General features: G+C 41.7%; 1 protein-coding gene across 1 annotated transcript in view; it reads left to right on the top strand.

The window, feature by feature from the left end:
• Positions 1-16,904, top strand: part of adgb (androglobin) — an 80,774-nt gene extending 63,870 nt beyond the window's left edge. Inside the window, exons 29-35 of the mRNA XM_078173816.1 lie at positions 2,357-2,468; positions 6,720-6,871; positions 8,086-8,241; positions 9,805-9,910; positions 10,799-10,895; positions 15,985-16,168; positions 16,351-16,904. Coding sequence (XP_078029942.1) covers positions 2,357-2,468; positions 6,720-6,871; positions 8,086-8,241; positions 9,805-9,910; positions 10,799-10,895; positions 15,985-16,168; positions 16,351-16,554 — 1,011 coding nt within the window. The 3' untranslated portion in view covers positions 16,555-16,904. The remainder of the gene's footprint in view (positions 1-2,356; positions 2,469-6,719; positions 6,872-8,085; positions 8,242-9,804; positions 9,911-10,798; positions 10,896-15,984; positions 16,169-16,350) is intronic.
• Positions 16,905-19,575: the final 2,671 nt, after the last annotated feature.

The following is a 19,575-nucleotide window of genomic DNA, read 5'->3' as shown; positions in this document are numbered from 1 at the left end:
AGAAAACAGAATTTTCAGTTGGTAGCCTTCCAGAGAATCTCTTTGCTAACAATGTGAACCCAGTGATGTAGTGTTGAGTTCCCCAAAGTCTTATGTTAGAAATGCACAGAATATGTCCCCAGCATTTGGAAACTGGCATATACTTGCTTATGTTGGGAAAATTGCATAATTAGCATTGATTAGCATAATCACAAATGTAGATGATATTTCAGCAACTGCTTGGCCAATTTGGACACCTAACTAGAAAGGGGTAAGTTTAGATTCATCAACTATGGTGGTCGACATGAAAACCGGTCTACCATTGCCTCAATTAGTAGTGTGTGTTATTTTGTGACTTAGCTGACCAAAACTAACTCTTTCAAACACCAAAGCTACACAAACAAACTAACTGATTGAGGCAGTGGTAGACCAGCAGCTCCTGTGTTCAGTGAGGTAAAGTTACTGCTTTTGTCAGTAGAGTTTGAAAAGACATGCTGGTCATGAGCTGTGGGTAGTGACCAAAAGAATGAGATTGCGGATACAAGCGGCTGAAATGAGTCTCTTTCAGAGGGGGAGGAGATAGAGAAAGGAGCTCAGACATCAGGAGCGAGCTCGGAGAAGAGCCGCTGCTCCTTCGCATTGAAAGGGGTCAGTTGAGGTGGTTCGGGCATCTGACCAGGATGGCTCCTTGGCACCTCCTGTTAGAGGTGTTCCTGGCAAGTCCCACTAGTAGGAGGCCCTGGGGCAGACCCAGAAGACACTGGACAGATTACATATCTCATCTGGGCTGGGAACGCCTTTAGGCCCATCGGGAGGAGCTAGAAAGCGTTGCTGGGGAGAGGGACGTACGGGGCGCTTTGCTTGACCTGCTGCCCACATGAACCGGCCCCGGATAAGCGGATGAAAATGAATGAATGGATGGAGCCTGGCTTTGAAAAGATCATCGATAAGTTTCACTTTCAGATCAATTCCCCGTCAGAAATGGCTGTCCGTTTAGGAAGTACGAACCATATGACTTGATAAATTAGACTTGGATTATACTGCACGAGTGGTGTGAGAGTTTATGAACAGATGTTTTGATATAGTTTTGCTGTTGTTAAACGCAGACCCTTAGTTTTCTTCACAAATTCAATGTAACACAGAGCGAGTAAGTTATTTAACCTTTATTCAAGCAGGAAGTCCCATTGAGACTAATAATCTATTACAAGAGAGACCTGGCTGAGATAGCAGCCAATCAAAACACATTTAAAATGCAACAAATACAACATATAATACAAAAATCCCCAACAACTATTCAAACACAGTGGCCTCTCAAGAAAAACAAGCACGTCTTTATCAACACCTTTGTTATGATGCCCTTAAATTCATCAATGGATATAAGTGTTTTAATTTAAGATCCTTTTGACGATTGTTCCGTGTCCAAGGTGCAGAGTAGGAAAATACAGTACCTGAGGTACATTAAAAAGCAACCATCTGGATGAGTATAGCTGGTAACTACCAGAGCTCACACACAGAAGGGAGCAGAGGTAGGCCAGAAGTTTGCCCAGTATTGCTTTATAGATAAAAATATACAATTTGCTGTTGTCTGCGAGCGGTCAATGACATCCAACCAACTGACCAAATCATAAAGAATGCAGTGATGAGTATATGACCTTGCATTTGTAATAAAACATAGAGATGCACTGAATCAAGGCTATGTTGATAGTTTTTTCTCAGCACTAAAAACAAGATTTATTTATAAAATAAAAAGTATATAAAAAGTATAAGAAGTATTCCTTGAAATTTATTCATAAAGGTGTACAGTGGTGTTACAGGGATTCATAACAACACACAACAGGCACAACACAATCACTCCCTACAAACTGTATTTATTAGGCTCTATTACAACTATAAGCACAACATCGGACAGAGTAATACTGTTTACTTATGGCTAATTTTTTTGTTTTGTGGAATTCGTCTTGCTGTATTAGCAGTCTCACCTTGGGATTTGTTGAAATTCTGTCTTTTCTGTTCAGTGAGATGGATGTGGGAGCTGCCACCCCTGATATAATCTTGGCTAACACGCCCTCTGCCTCCTCTCCCTTTGTGCCAAGCATGTGCTTCTGTCAGAGAGGGCAGGGAGCAGCAGAAACAAAATAATGCAGTCCTTTAAGATCTCTGTGTCTCTCTGAATAATCAGCACTCGTACACTTTACAGCTGTACCCTCACAAAACACAAAACCAATCTCATGTTGGCTGCTTGTGTTTACGGTGTTGTGCGTCGCATGCATTATGCTGTGTATGTTTTTATTTTACAATGCGTGTATCTGTCTATCACATTGTGTCGAAGCTGTGATGTGGGTGTTGAATATTGACTTTGCTTGTCTGTGTTTCACAGGGTCATAAGTATGTGGTGCAGGCAGAGGTGCTCCGTAAGAGCTGGGACTTGGATGAATCTCAGCTGGCTTTCGTCCATATGCTCAGAGACTTGGAGAAGAGCGAAATGAGAGGTACATAGTTAAGACAATCATAAAGCCGACATCAAACAGTCAGCTACACCGAGCCGCCCGAGGGACAAACAGGAAGGAAAGTCACAGTTTTTATTTTGCTCCCTTTGAAAGCATAAAAATATGCTCAGTTAATTTAGTAAAGTAACATAATCTTGATCTGAGCATCCAAATAACAGCCTAAATACACATCATGCAGGGTTCACATATCCTCAAATATCCCTATAATGGGTCATGAAGCCTTTTCATGTCCGCATTTAAAAGTTTTCAGGATTTCAGCCCCGGGTTCTGAATGGATTTTCTAATATACGGACTTCATGTTTGTTTTTGCACAGCTTATTTTTGTGTTGAGCGTGAAATGTGGCAGATACTCAGCAGGCAGTGTCAGGGGCCAAGGCAGACGCTGTTTGTTCTTTGCTTCCGCCAGCCAGGGGCCTGTTAATCACAAGCCTAATGAAAGCCAAATGAATACAGCTGCTTTCGCAGATCACAGAGTGTGATTTCTTGTGCCCACTGGTCGTCGGCTGAGGCAGTAATCCCGTCCTCTGCCACCAACTCTGCCTCGACGCCTTTAATCACGCCGCACAAATTGGATCGATTGAAAAATCAGGGCTTTGAAATTTGTGAACGCTTCTTAAAAAATGTTGAGGGGATGAATTAATTGCGACAGGGGTGGATGCTGATGTGGAAGAGGTGACAATTTGCATGATTGCCTGAAGAGACAGGCTGGCCCCGCTGTCATTGAATTCTCATTCTCGTCCCTCTGTTGCTTCTGACAATAGTCCTCGTATTTACTCATTCAGTTTGCATGGCGTGAAATCTGAGGATGATATTGTGCGTGTGTGTGTACGTGAGTGTATATGTGTGCCTTTGTGTGGGAGGCATTCCTAAACCAACAACCAGATATCAGATGTGTTTTGACTACAGAGGAAGATAAACCTCTGGTTATATATATATTACGGTTATAGTCGTGTGCAAGCTGAACTGTAGCTATGCTGCGTGTTCATCCAGTCGTTTGCATGTGCTTTCTGCTCATAGCTACATGTGAGCACGTTGAGGTTTGTATGTTCGGATTTGTCCGTGTGTGCGTGCAGGCCAGTGTCCACACAAAACCTCCTGTGGTATTCCAATAAGCCTGTGAAAGTGGGTCGATGGGAAGTCAAATGAAGTTGGCTCTTGCCCCCTGGTGCCCTGGGAAATATCTCAGCAGGAAAGTGAATTAATTTCACCCAGTTTAACTCTGTCTCAGTGGTGAGGCTGTGCCCTTGATCATGCTCCCTACATGCTACATGGATGCACACGCACGACATGCCACGCCGAGCTTTGAAACCGCTTTAACAAGCTGTTTAACAAGCTTCAGTCAAAATACTGTACTGCGCATGTTTAATGAATGCACATTTACCCGTCTCTGCTTTAAACCCCAGTATATACCGTTGAGCAGTGAGCTGTGGCTGTGCGTGCAGTTGAGGCAGTGGTGTTCATTTCCCTGCAAACCTCTTTGACATTTTCTTTACTGTGCTGCATTTTGAGTACCTAAACAATGCGGCTGTAGGCTCTCAGTGAACAGAATCTTTTTTGATACATTCTATTGAAGTTTGGCCAGCTGAAAATCAGGTTTCAATACATGTATCAGCCCGAAATTACAACACAGATTGATATTTATATTCAATTTGAACATTGAATTTCGTTATGACTCTGAGATAAGAGTAACTCAATGAGCATGCACCAAAGCTGTTGAGGCAGAATGGCAGGGTGGCAGCTAAATGATGGATTATTATGCCTCTCTATTGCAGAGGAGTGAGACTCATCGTTAATGCTTCATCTAAGCTGGGGGTTGTGTTCACTGGAGCTATGAAGTGCAACAGTGCCATCTAGCACACATGTGACCACACGGCACATACAGAGCACTTGGTTACACTCCCACTTCAGCTGGGCTTTACTTGTGATTAGTAGAGTGTGAACAGGTACAGCAAATCAGTTAGACTAATACAAAATAGAAGAATACAATAACTGCTGACAACACAAGATAGAAACAATAGAAATAATCAAATGAGACAATACAAAATAAGCAGCGTGCTGAAATTATTAAAAAGCTTTTTTGAACAGATACGTTTTGAGAACCAATTGAAAAGATGTCAGTGATTCAGCGAGCCTCAGATCCTCAGGCAGGGAGTCCCAGAGCTGAGGGGCGTTTACTGAAAAAGCCCTGTCACCTTTTAATTTTTAGCAGGGACTGAGGAACAGCCAAGATAGGATGTTCCTCATTCCCTGCCTGAGGACCTGAGGCTGCGACCTGGCTCATAGGGGAGCAGCATCTCAGCAGGGTAGATGGGGGCTAAGCCATGAAGTGCTTTAAAAGTGATCAGTAAAATCTTAGAATCAATTCTAAAACTAAAAAAGATAAACATAACAAGACTATAACATGATGACTGAGACTTTTCTTGTATTGGTTAGTAGGAGGGGACAACAGAATGACTACAGAGAGTGATGCCGGTGTATTCACACAGCAGAAAATTAATACTAAAAATGTTTCAAGATAAGATAGAACTTAATCCTGAGGGAAATCACTCATATTCAATATTCACAAATGAAAAAACAACACAAATATACTACTGTAATATTATATACTAACTAATAAATGTTATATATATATATATATATATATATATATATATATATATATATATATATATATATATATATAGCTCAGTTCATTTAGGGAAACATGAATTCAGAGATTGCCCCTCTTCAGAAACTGAGCCAAGTTTTCATTATCAAGTTTTCCAACATGATAATGACCCAAAACACACCTAGAAGATGACAGCTGCCTTGCTGAGGAAGCTGAAGGTGAAGGTCATGGAATGGCCAAGTATGTATCCAGCCCTAAACTCACCTGTGCACCTGTGGGCCATCCTCAAGCTGAAGGTGGGGTAGCGCAAGGTGTCTTCACATCCATCTGCTCCATGATGTCATCATGGAGGAGTGGGAGAGGATTCCTGAAGCAACCTGTGAGCTCTGGTGTATTCCATGCCCAAAAGGGTTAAGGCAGTGCTAGATAATAATGGTTGGCACACAAAATATTGACACTTTAGGCGCAATTTGGACATGTTCACTGTGGGGTGTACTCACTTATGTTGCTAGCTGTTTAGATGTTGATGGCTGTGTTTTGAGTAATTTTCAGAGGAGGTTAAATCTATACTACTATACAAGCTGTACACTGACTACTTTAAGTTATATCAAAGTGTCATTTCTATAGTGTTGTCCCATGAAAAGATATAATGAAATATTTGCAAAAATGGGAGGGGTGTACTCACTTTATGTTTTTTTTTTAAATACCTGCTTACTGTAGAATATTTAGTTCAACAATAATAACTTAAGTTGCATAAATTATTATAATTTTATTATTTGAATTACTTATTTATTTAATTATATTTAAATTTTAATTTATTTCTATTTAATTTATTTAGATTTTATTTAATTTTATTTTGTTTTATTTTATCTTTAAAATGTATTTATTTTTTCATTTTTTCTTGCCAGGGTTGGGGACATTATACTTATTTTCTTTGTTGAAACGTTACTGTTCACGTTTTAATGTTGTTGTTTTTTTAAAAAAATTATAAAAACTAATATAACAAAGTGCTCTTCAGACACGGACACACTAAGAAAGCAGGTAAACAATCAATGTGGATTAAAATGCACAAAAAGAAAACAGAATAATCAAGAAAAAGTCAGATGGTAAAAATGAGTCGTGAGAGATGATTAAAAAGAAGGCAGTTTAGTTTAAGTTCTTCAGGTTAGCTGTTCCCAAGGCATTTATAGCAAACACCCTGTCACCTGTAGTCTTCAGCTTTGACCGGGGAATAGCTAGCAGGGCCTTATCAGAGGACCTCAGGGTGCAGGGCGGTGAGTAATGATTTAGAAGCTCAGCCAGGTAGCTCAGTACCATACCATGCAGGGCCTTAAATGTCAAGACTAAGAATTAAAATCAATTCTGGAACCAACAGGCACCAAATGAAGGGGAGCTCAAACACAGGAGATATGAACATGCTTATGTGATTTGAAGTCTTGTTGGCTGCTTTTTGGACACCCTGAAGTCATATGATCATGTTTTATTTAGTGACAATAGTCATGCTTTTACATCACATAATGATGTATATGATGTATCATTAACACCAAGTTGACAGTATTTATCACATAAGTACACAGCTGATGTTGTAAATGGTGATGTGCGTTATCTCTGTTTTCTAAATGCAGTATACAAGCCTGAGGACTTGAACTGTTCACCCACTACGGACACACCGGACCAGCATGGGCACAAATCTGAAAGCAAAGCCAGCCGCAAAGGGGAAGGTGACAAGGAGAAGGGGAAGCCAGCTGCCAACTCTAAATCTGGCTCCAGGCAGGCGGTGAGACTTCACCACAGCACAGATAACAAAACACCATCATAATGTCAGCTGCAGATTGGTCATGATGTTATATTATGAATGTATGTCATATGAACACAGAAGTAATCTTCTCACTGCCTACCGGTGGTCACTGTGCAGCCGAGGGTACGACCCTAAAAGGTTTTCATCACAGCTGCCAAATTGCATCTCCAAATAACTGTTGCGTTCCATTAGCTTTTATTGGAGTGGAGATTTTTATTTGATTGCAAGAGGCAATTATATCCCATTGCTACATATGAAAACCATTCATTAAACGAGTCCTAGCAAGGGCAAATGCAATAAAGATCATTCACTGAAATTAAAGGCCGAGCTTTGCTTTTATAATCTTGACATAAGTGCGTATTTTTGCGTTTTCCACAGTAACTAGTGTTAGAACAAAGTACAGTTGTATTTGTCATGTAAAACTTAATAAATATTAGCAACAGTAGTCATATTAACCTTTCTGAGCGGAGGCACTTCAGCTGAGCACACACTTAACTCCACTTCACAGATTCCCATTCACATTTAATAAGATTGCTGTTGAACTCAATCCTGACATCTTTTTTTATGATTTGTTTCATCAGGCAGGTCAGCATTTACGTATTTCATTGGCTGCTGTCGGCTGACTCTGAAACACTAACAAACAGAGGCTGGCATCAAAACAACCTGTACTTCCCCGACTGCCAGGATGACCTGCATGTATTCGCAGTGAATAAGAGATACTTATCGCACACTATAATCTCCTGCTGTATAATTCTCAGTGTGATTGTCTTGGTTTAGGAGTCAGAAACACAGCTGCTTGAAAATCTCTGATCCATGTAATAAGTGGCTTTTATTCTCTGCCTGCGCGACACATCAAACCCCAAAGACAATGAAATTTGAAAGGCAGATTTTTTTCAGAAAAGTGGTCTACATCACTAAATTTCCATTTCAGCAGCACAGCGTCAGTGGAGGTGCAGCAGAGGACGTGATGATCTCTGAATAAATTAACTAAAAATTATCTATTATTTACAGTGAAGACGAGACGGCTGAACAGGACATATAATCCAGGCTGGCTGTGTACCAGACTGCTGTCTGAGTGGCTCATTGAAAGTGACATACTCATAATGTATTGTGCTACGGTGACCTTCGTCTGGGATGTTTTGTGCTTCACCGTGTGTGTTTATTGTGGGCTGTGTGTGTACGTGTCTGTGCAGAGTCTTGACTTGACTAAGGCGAACTGGACGCTGCGTGTGGTCAGTGACAAGAGCAAAAGCGAGAGCTTGGAGGTGACGAAGGACACGGAGAGAATAGACCAGATTAAAGCCATTAAAAAAGCCTGGGAAATGGCTGAACCAGGCCGCTGTGCCAAGGTAAAACAGCAGTTGTGGTTGTAATGGGGATTTAATGTAATTACTTTTCAGCTGAAGCACTTTCAAAAATTATTATCTCCTGCAGAAATGTGGAAGGTTTGATTTAGAAAATGTGCTGAAAGGGACACTTTGCTGATTTTCAACCACCGTCACAATTTGGGTAGTATGTGTAAATCAACTGAGGTAAACTTCCCCCCATGATGTCAGCACCCAGATCTCTCTGCTCCTTTGCCAGCAAAATTTTGCCAGTGAATTTTTGCTCTTGGGTTGTTCCCTGAACTACACATTGTACTTACGCATTTTTGAACGCCTGCTGCCACAGACACGGAGTATACAAGTGGACTGAGAGAGAAGCACACACCCTCTTCCTTTCTCTGTCAAACTCAGACCAAATGGTAAAACTAGGCAGTGCTGATCAAATATAAACCAAGATTCTGTTACTCTATTGCCCAGTTCCTGCCTAAAATGTCCTCAGAAACATATTTTAGTGCACCGTTTGGCTGTAATATGAGACATTGTAAACAGGATGGGGGCACCATACTGTTTCCTGTATTGTAAAAACGGAGGCTAAAAAAACCTGCCTATTTCTCACCTAAAATGTTTTCATAAACATATTTTAGCTTTCTGTTTAACTGAAATACAAGATGGTTTGTGACCAGTGAGCAGCTATGTTGTTTTTGGATGAGTCGAAACCAGTTTGCATTAAGGGTGTTTTCACATGTAGTCCTTTAGAAACAAACTGAACTCAGTCCTCTTAAAGTGGACCAACAGATAAAGGACTCAGTTCTCTTTCTGATCAACTTCAGCTCTGACGGGGCCTCAGTCCTTTTTCTGTTCACACTATAGCCTATATTTAATATATATTTACATATTTTTTTCCTACTTTGACGTGGCACTGCAGTGTGGTAATAAAGCCCCTCACTTTTCAGATGAACTTAAAATTGGAGGAAAACCTAAGTGTTTCTGTACTGTAGACTATTGCTGTTTGATGTATTCTACATTCCACATCTGGAAACGTGCAGTATCTTCCGTGGACCAAACTACTCCTCGTCCTGCATCCTTGCAAGCGTTATAGGCCTAAGTGGTTTCCTCTGATTTTTCAAGCATCCCAGCGCAACAGCATGTCATCTAGAGGGCTTAATACAATGGCAAAGAGCAAAACGAATCTGGAGTGCTTTGTGTTCATAGTGCACAGCTTAAGTGAACCGCACCATGGAGTTGAAGCAAACCGTACTCGGACCTCCTCAAGAGGTGGTCTGAGTACTCCTGAGAAGGTGGTCTGAGTACGGTTCGCTTCAGAGGGGGTCTGAGTTCTCTTGGAGTGTTAATATATGTGCAAAAAATGCTGAGTCATAGCTCTAAGTCCGCTTAGAGGGCTGAAAAGGAGTGTGAAAAGACCCTAAATTTGTGTAGTCATGTAGCACCATTTTAAAAGTGTTTGCATCTTTTTACTGCACAGGCAGCCCAGTTTTCTGAGAAGGCCATCTTTCCAGCAGTGAAAATCTTCTTTAAATACTGTTCTATACTTCACACTACAGACAGAACGTTTTGCTTTTCTTTTAGGCTTTCCAGTCTCGCCTAAAGTTTCAGAACCAACTCCAACAGCAAGCAGGTGATGAAACTACAACAGGTGATCAGACTGCCACAGATGATGCAGAAAGTGAGCCAGGTACCATACTCAAGATACACACACACTTACATACACATGTGTATTTGGGCACTTTCTGTTCCCAATACTTATCAGTGATGGAAAAAGCATTCAAAATCTTTGCTTAAAGGTCCAGTGTGAAGGATTTAGAGGCACCTATTGGTAGAAATTTCAAATAATATTCATAAAAATGTTTTCATTCACCTACGTCTAATAATTTCTGTAGCTTAGAATGTTTATATCTACGTAGGGAGTGGGTTCTCATCCTCAGAGATCACTGTGTTGCACTGCCATGTTTTAACAGTATCCCAGAACGCACAAACCAAACAATGGCTCTTCATTGAGCCATTTGGGTTTTCGTGTCAGCCACCATAGTTCTCCTAGACGTTTGGCACTTCAGAGAAGTTTCAGTTCTGCAACCTCACTGCTAGATGGTGCTAAACCATTTAAGTAGACCTGAAATACCTGTTGAATACAAGTAAAGGTCCTGCATTTAAAACCTCAAAACCTTACTTAAGTAAAAGTATTATTAGCTAAATTTACTTTAAATACTTAATGGTGAAGTATTTATAGCACAGTAAAATGTTTCCAGTCAGTGTTTTACTATCAGGTATGATTTTTTATTTTTTTTGGATAAGAAACTATAATCTGAATCATGATGAAAGCTGTCAGACAAATTAAGTGGAGTAAACAGTACAATATTAATCTCTGAGATGTTGTGGAGTACAAGTATGAAGTATCATAAAAATGGAAATGCAAAACTAAAGTACAAGTACCTCAAATTTGTACTAAAGTGCAGTACTTGAGTAAATGTACTTACTTTCCACCACTGCTTCTCATACACACTATTACTCACACTCCTCATATACAGTATTGTGATGAGGCCTTATCTGATTGGTTCTTTGACAGCTGCTTCCAGATCTGGAGCTGGCACCTCTCTCAGTGCATCTAATGAAAAGCTGACTGATGCCTCTCCTCCTCCCATGGACTACACTCCCTTCATCAGGTGCTCCGTCACTCTGACACTCACTCTTTTTCCATTGATTTTGAATTATTAGACAGGAGGAGTATAAAGGCAGAATGATGATTAGAGCAGATTGTAGCTGTCACACCATAATGTGCTCACACAGTTATATAGGCACATCACTATACGTTACCGAAATATCACTGTGGCTGGTAGTGTCTCTATAACAGACATCGGTTCAGCCTGATCCAGCAGACACATTCATATCTGTGCCTAAAGGGCAGCAATGGAGTAAAATACATAAACAGCCAAGCTCTGTATGTTGCAGTCCAGTTGCATAATGCAGTTGTTGGATCACTGTGCTTTTCCAGCTGTGTGAGAATTTAATCTTGGCTTAGGGGACTGTGTGTGTGTGTATATTATCAGTATGCATGTTGCAATGTTGGAGGACACACCATCATCCGTACACTGCACACTACACTTCTTGCAAGTGATTTCCTGTGTTCATGACCTTTGCTCTCATTGGTGCTGTGAACAGCAGTGTCACCAGACTGCATGCTTTGGCTTGTCTGAAAGGGCAACACATAGACTCCAGAGGACAGTGATGGATACTGTGTAATGTGTAGACATGTTCTCCATAAATAACCTCAAGAACAATTCTCACATTATACACTAGTCTTTATTAGGCTTTATGTTATGAGTCACACCATCAACTCACACTAAAATATAAAACTAAAAAAGCAACAACATCCCGACTCTCTCTATATTCTACTACTCTACTACTATACTGTCTCTATGCTACATGGAGCTGCAGAAATCAAGTGCATGTTGTCTTAAAACTCTGATCTTATCTAAAGTGTACAATCACACACCAACATACACGCACAGTTAAACATTATTCAGTCCCTCCGTGCCTCTGCTTCATGGCTGACTCGATCTACACCATTTTACACTGCACAGCCACAAGATGGAAATAGAACAGCTCCACAGTGTGACTGGCTTCTGTCACCCAGAGCTTCATAGTCACCTACAGACATGGAGAGCTGTACTCAGCATTGTCAGTAGAAAAATCATGAATATCTTTAATATCAATTCACAGTTAGTGTCACCAGCACTGACTGTATGAGTTTGCTTCTCGTCTATGTAAAGTGTCATCTTCAGACTTCTGTCAGTGTCAGTGCTCTGAGGGGAAGAGTCTCCCTTCACGGTTCCCTCCAAGCCTCCCTCTGCTCTCCCTAACACCACCTCTCCTGTCCTCCCTCCATCTCTCCCTCTGTCCGTCCCTCTCCATGATAAATGAGATGATATTTGGGTCTGTTAATTAGAGAGCTATTTCAGGACCCCAATGAGCTTGTCGCTCCAATGAGATGTGCCCCTCTCCGTCCTTTCCTGCTGTGGGTGTATGCATATGTGTGTGTAGGAGTGTGTGCGTGTGTGTGTGAGCGACCGCACCTGTGTCCGTGTCCAGCTGCTAATGGCTGCTGACAGTGTGGCCTGCAATCCAAGCCGAGAGAGAGATCCCGAGGAGGAGTCTATTAGGGGAGTCTGATTAGTCTGCAGTATAACTCTTTCTAGCAAAGGCGCCACCACAGGGCATGTTGTAGATTCACACACACACACACACACACACACACACACACACACACACACACACACACACACACTCTCTCTCTCTCTCTCATGCGTGCCATCTTTAAAACATTGGCACACACGTTGTTGGAGGCCGTGAAAAAGGTTGAGCAGGGCAATGTTCATTAAAGCAAATGAACTCCTTCATCACCTCCGCTGGCCTCCCCTCTTCATTAAGGTCAGCTTATAGGAAATAAGCAGCCACATTTAGCACTTACATTCTCTCTTTGAGTTCCTCCCTCTGTGTGTGTGCCTCAGAGGGCCACTCTCAGTCATTTCTCTTTGTCAGACACATGTTGACTGACTAACTGCTTTGCTCACTCATTCTATATCTCTCCTCTTTACACACACACACACACAAATGTCATTTATGTTATAATCCCAATCCTTAGAGAGAAATACCCAAATATGGGGGTTACAAGCAGAACCAAATAGACTTCTCAGATATCAATCTGGATATACGACTTGGGGTATGAGATAAGGCATGGGACTGTGTGTCCATAATTTCCTCTGCCTATCTCTGCATTTATCAGCCACATTTCCATTTTTATTCCCCCTGCCTGTGGCAACATTGTCAGTGGTCCCATCTCACAAAATAGCATGTAAAATCTGGTAGAATTTGATATATTTTCTATAGCTCGAGCTGATATTTTTTTAACATCTGATCCCTTTAGAATCTGGTGGAAGATGCAACTGCACTACACTTTATTTCTCAGAGAAAGTCTTGAGCATTTATTTAGAATAAATCAACTATCCAGCATTAATATTCTGGTTAGAGACAATATTGAGAAGGTGTTAGAGGCATTGGAGCATGTGCCAGTGAATTAATGTTTCAGTGTGTAAGATTTAGGAGGATATATTGGCAGGACTGGAACATAATAACTTTGTTTTCTTTCATGTATAATGACCTAAAACTAAGAATTGTAGTGTTTTTGTCAGCTTAGCTTTTTGAGCCCCATTTCCACCGAACAGTACAGTTTGGTTCAATTCAGTACACTTTTTTTTTGTTTCCACTGTGAAAAGTTGTGGATGGTACCAATGGAACCGTTCCGTACCGTCCCCATTTTTGGTCCCCCCTCTGTTGGGGTACCTAGCACACAGATCTGGTACTAAAAGGTGGAGCTGTGAACACTGCAGTCTGTTGATTGGTCAATAGAGGACGGTCGCTCTGCTCAGGGCTGAGTTGTGTCTGGTTTTGAGGCTCATGTAACCACTGTTCATACTGTGGAGAGTTTTATTAGTAAACTGTAACTATAAAATTAAAGGTTGTTTTGCTGCCTCTTTCAGCAGCTGGAGTCTGAGAAAAAATAACTTAATTCACTGGGCCGACTGCCGGCAACTTTTAAGGTGGAATGTTTACTTGTAACGTTACTCAATGTATGAGCTGACGATGTGAATCCATCAGCACACCTTAAATTTCAACTTCAACCATTTCATTAGTTTTTATAGTCTCTCTTGGATGACATACATTTTTAGTAATGAGTGGATCTTCAAGGGTTTAAAAATATATAAGAATTTCAGTGGGGTTATGTGAACTGCATATACACTCATCCTCACTCTGAGAAAAAAAAAAAGTGTTGTGGAGCCTTGTTCCTGTGGGCTCCAGTAACACTAAACCCCCGAGCTTGCCTGAGGGGACTAAATGCACAAACCCACTATTTTTAAATATCCCATGGAGAGAGACTCTCACTGCAGCCTGTTCTATTTTGTTCTTAAAATGTCAGCGTGCAGCCTCATTCTGTGGACGATAAACAAGGTGCAGACTTCCATCTGTGTCACCGGAGATGAGGAAATACAGTAAGAGCTTGACAGAGCAGTGAGTGACAACAACCCCGCCCAGATTTAAGGGTACTGTTTACGGTGGAAACACTAAACAGACCCAGGTAACACATCAGAAGAGTTACTTTTGGTTCCAAAGGTACCATACTAAAAGTGTTGGTGGAAACAGGGCTTTAGATGGGGTTTTTATTTTTCGCATCAGCCAGTATAGTTCACAGCCCCTCTGTGATGAGTACCTTAGAAAAACACTGATAGTAACACTAACTGCTTTGTTCAGTGTTTTTCCAGGTTTTAATCACCTGGGGTTTCATGTAGAGCCATTGCATGTGCACAAATTGAGGCCTGAAAGAGGGGTACACCACTTTCCACGCAAAAGCTGTGACCTGTTAAACTAAACTTAACGGGAGGCTGTGCGCATTTGTACGAAAACTCTTACCCATGTGTACGAACATTTTGGAGAAGGGAAATTGGCAATGCAGATGGTGAGATGGTGAATTGAAGCCAGACTGTAAAAATGAAATATGAAAGGAATCATTACGCATATGATGATTCCTATCACACATTAAATTTCACCTCATATCACACGTTACTGATTCACTTTATCATAAACACTCAGTCCAGATGTTTTATTTGTGCTTGTGCTAGTGAGCTGTAACTTTTCCATAAATGTCTGTCAGTTATAAAAATTATAATCACTCAATTATAGTCACTCGTGGACAGCGATGGACCGCTTGCATTAAATAGTTACAAAATAGTAATAGTATCTTCCAATACTGTAAATATATATCACCAAGCACGACTTTACTTTTCACATAGTTTTTGTGTGTAAAATCAGTGCAGTGAACATGACTGTGCGCACACAGAGCACACTGGCTGCCACACACACACACACGCCTTCTCCTGTCATCTTACATACATCCTCACCACCTGCACATATGGACTGTAAAGTGTCCTAGTAAAGTCTGGACATAAATCCAGTGACAGCTCTCCTCGAATTATTAAACTTCATATCCTCATTATGAGTCTGAATCATGATGCAGGCCAAGATTGTCCCGATCATTTTGGCACGGTGCGAAGCAGATGCTGTAAACATGTAAATATGGCCGTGACATGTGAATGTCGCCATGATTCACTGTAAACAGCCATCGATCAGCAGGCTCATTATTGTGCATCAGCATTCATGAGGTGAGGTGTTGAATGTGGGCGTGTAGAGGGCGGGATATGTGGCCGATCCCCGTGCGGAGAGCTCCAAGTTGATTTGGGATATTATTTAGCATGCTCCATTATCTGCTTTTGACCGCACGTACACTTAGAGTGTGGATCCTACACGCTGTTTTAGAAATGAGACCCCTGGTCTGTTTGTTTTGGAGAGGAAGAACTGAGCGTCTGGAGCAGGTGCTAGGCCACCAGCCGGTCTCCACCATGCCAAACATCATTGGAAAAACACAAATTTGTCAAGTGAAACTGCTTTATTCAGCGTTTTTATCAGTTTTAATCACCTGGTCTGTTTGTTTTGGAGAGGAGGAGACCTCTGCTGATAATTCCACTCACAGTAAAAACCTCCTGAACAATAAAAACTAAAGGAATTCTAACCAGGAGAAGTTTCAACTGGTTGCAGTTTGCAGTCTTCACCACTAGATGCCACTAAATCTCCCTAAATCTTACACACTAGGCCTTTAAAGTGTACATACACATTGTATCAAGTCCTTGTGTACGTCCATAGACGGCGAAAGGACTTCCCGGTGCTAATGGACTCACAGATGGAGGAGATCCAGCAGAGGGAGCGCTTAGAAAAGATCCAGACTTACCGCTTGGTCCGAGACAACGTGCTGGAGCATCAGAAACAGCAGGAGCTCAACAGGAAGGAGCTAATGAGACACCAGCTGGAGATGTATGAGAACATGCAGGTCAGTCAAGACAGAGATGGGGACTGTGTGATGTCTGAGAGCGAAGATGTAGACAGCAATAATGATCAGTTTCGACTATCAAAGTAAGAGACAGCGAGCAGGATCTGTCGTCAGCCTCCTCTCCCTCTGGTTAGACATCATCGTGTAACTTCTCTCTCTTTGCCTCTCTGTCTCGTCTTCAGGCAGCCTTGTGGCAGCGCTGCAAGAAATTCCTCGACGCTTGCGAGGCATTTAGCAGCCGTCAGATGGCGGCCGTGAAAAAGGAACAAGAAGAGAAACAGACTCTGGAGGAGGCCCAGCAGGCGGTTCTAGAAAAAACAACCCCCACCTCTGCTGCCACCCAGCAGCCCAACAAACGTGCCAAGAGTGCTGGCAAGAAGAAATGACCGTCACTGGCACTAAGATGCAGTCTCAATTCTCCTCAGCAGACACCTCTCAACAAGTATGTTTGAGCACAGAGGAATCTACATTTAATCACATCGTAGCCTTCCTTTATGTCTTCTGACTCTTCAGCAATATAACTAAGGATTTTGTTGATGTTTTTGTACCAAATGTTTTCATATTTTTGCATTTATTCTGTATCATATTTAAAAAATGTTCCTTTAGCACACATGTATATCCTCCATCTTTCATATATATATCCTGTTGTAACAGTCACTCTCCACCTACAAAAACAATCTTTGTGCTCATTTCATTCAGACTGTATCAAATATAACAAATAAAAACATGGCTGTCAGTGGCTGTGTGCATTTTTCACCGCACTGAGAATGTCAGGCCATCTCACTCGCGATGTATGGCTTTGACTTTTTGATGTTCGGCGCGCCTGATTATATTCCGCAAATCTTTTGTTTCCTTGAAGGTCACTGTATCGATTGCATGACTCAGGGCATGCTGGATACAGCCAACCTCCCACAAGCTGAGTGGTACCGATTGATTGGCTAATTGATATATTCGTGCTGATAGAAGCCCGCGAGAGTCCATTTCCTACAAGACCCAAGACAAAGTGTTGCTTCTGAAAAATGCAACACAGGTAGGTGGTGGATCTTTTCAGCAGCATGGCAACTATCGATCACCATGACCCCCGAGGATGAGGTGAATACACTTCAAAACAGATGATCAGGTTCCTGATATGCATAACTGTCGATCAATGTGCTGTTTCTTTGCCAAGTGAATGTGATATTGTAAAGTAAGTGCCCTTCATGTGAGGATCTGGAGTGCATGTAGCTGGTCTCCATCCCACAGAGGGAGTCAGCTGACCAGCTGAGGAATGGGAAACTAAATTGAAAATGAAAGGACAGAGGGTGCCATCTAGTGGCTGTGGATATTAATATATTTCCATTACCATGCCTGCACTGTGCTGCTTTCATGGATGACAATAATGAATAGTTCAATTTTGTGCTGCTGCATGAAGGAAATTATTATCATGCTGTGTGTGGCTGTGCGCGTGTGTGTGTGTGTGTGTGTGTGTATGTGTGTGTGTACAAGATAGCAGGGTGAGAAGAATTAGTTGTGTGCCTGCTTGTATGTGTGTGCATGTGCAAAGTCATCCTGCAGTAATCTGCTCCTGCGTGAAAGCTTTTGTACCCTGCTGCTGACAATTTGTTCGTAGTTGTAGAGTTTTGGGGAGAATGCAGGGGACACAACCCCCCCAGTACTGACAATATGTGCATGTGTCCCTCTCAATTAAGACATGGGAGCAGCAGTGGACTTTAATTTTCACCAGATTTAATACATTTTCTCCATAAATTGATGCTTAAAAATTCACCAGAATGCTGGAAATCAAGTGTTAAATGCTCAAAATGTCTTGCTTGAGTCCCTGAATTTCCATTTCAGATGTGTCTACACCCTTTTGCTTATTAAAATTTGTTTTTGTAGGACCTTATTCCCTTTCATTATGACATTAGACCTAAATTAGGACGTACAACATCTTAGTTGAACAGAGGAACGCTGTAGATGCGAGCAAACTTTAACAGTACTTGCGTGTGAACACCTGCATGTATCCGCCTATATTGCTGCTCAGTGTCTGTGTGTGCATTGCTCCGTGTTTTTTCCCTGCTCATAAAAGTGTGCCGCTGCATGATGTGTGTATTTCGCACTGCAATCTGAATGTCTGTTCGGTCTGTCAGGCCTCATCTAGCCAACCACTATTTCTACCCCTGTAACTGTGCGAGCTAATCCAGAAAGCCTTGTTCCTGGCACAGACCATTCCCTCTTGACTCTGCACGGTTCCCTCTCGCCCAATCCATTCCTCCCTTTCTAAAACATTAGCTGTTTGCTGTTTACCGTACCCCTAAACCCACCCACCAGCCTCCTCCTCTGCCTTGTCTGTGGATGAGGTATAGTGGTTGGGAGTGAGTGTATGTGTGTCACACCGTTCTGTTGTTAGAGAGAGAGATCACCCGACGCTCTAATTGGCAGTGACGTGTGTGTATTAACGGAGAGGCTGTTTGTTAATTGGCAGCTGTTGGCTGGTGGTTTGATGCAAATGCGTTGTGAGCGACAGAAGAACTCTGGTGTAACCTTGAAAACAAGAGGAGAGTCGGCCATCCTGTGTGTGTCTGTGCCTGTGTGTGTTTGATTGCATGTGTGCATTTGACTTCCCACAAGTAATAAGAAAATATTTGATTCTTAAATGGACCCACAAAGAAGGATGATGAAATTAAGTGAAAGTAGATACACATTCCCCGAGCGGTGTGGAGACTGTGGTGGCTCTTTAATTCACTTTCCATTTTAGAGGTAGTAATTCACGAATGCCTTAATCAATTTCTTTGCTCTGACTTTAGTGAATGTCAAAAAAGGGCATCGGAACTTGCAGGAACTGCCGGTGTAGTCATGGTTTCTCCCTCCGTTTCTATGACAACATCTCTGTCAAATATGCAATATATACCTGCTGTTGTGTTTCAGTGAGCTGTGCTGCCGTCCTTCCCCACCTTACTCAAATCTAATGTGGCTAAATATCAGCAGGTCACACTCTTCATCGTGTCTCCTACATGAACTTAACTGTACATCAGTTACATGTTAAAATGATCCATTGAAGAGCAGGCTTAAAGGGACAGTTCACTCCAAAATCAAAAATACATATTTTTCCTCTTACCTGCAGTGCTATTTATCAGTCTAGATTGTTTTGATGTGAGATCCTGAGTGTTGGAGATATCAGCCGTAGAGACGTCTGCCTTCTCTTGAATATAATGGAACTAGATGGCACTCGGCTTTTGGTGCTCAAAGCTTCAAAAAAATATGTTTAAAAAATTCAACATCATTGTCTCTGTCCAGAAATCATGACCTGATGGCTGTAGCGCAAAGTGAGATTAGTGGGTTAGCAAGGTATGCTGAGTCTAAAGTCAGAGTTTCCTGTCCTGCGAAGGTGGCTCTTTATGTAATCTGACTAGATCAGTGGCTGATGCTGC

The sequence above is a fragment of the Epinephelus lanceolatus genome, chromosome 13 (genome assembly GCF_041903045.1).
Source record: "Epinephelus lanceolatus isolate andai-2023 chromosome 13, ASM4190304v1, whole genome shotgun sequence".
In the NCBI taxonomy this organism is placed as follows: Eukaryota; Metazoa; Chordata; class Actinopteri; order Perciformes; family Serranidae; genus Epinephelus; species Epinephelus lanceolatus.
Note: the sequence above shows the minus strand (reverse complement) of the source record. Positions and strands in the feature narration are given on the sequence as shown.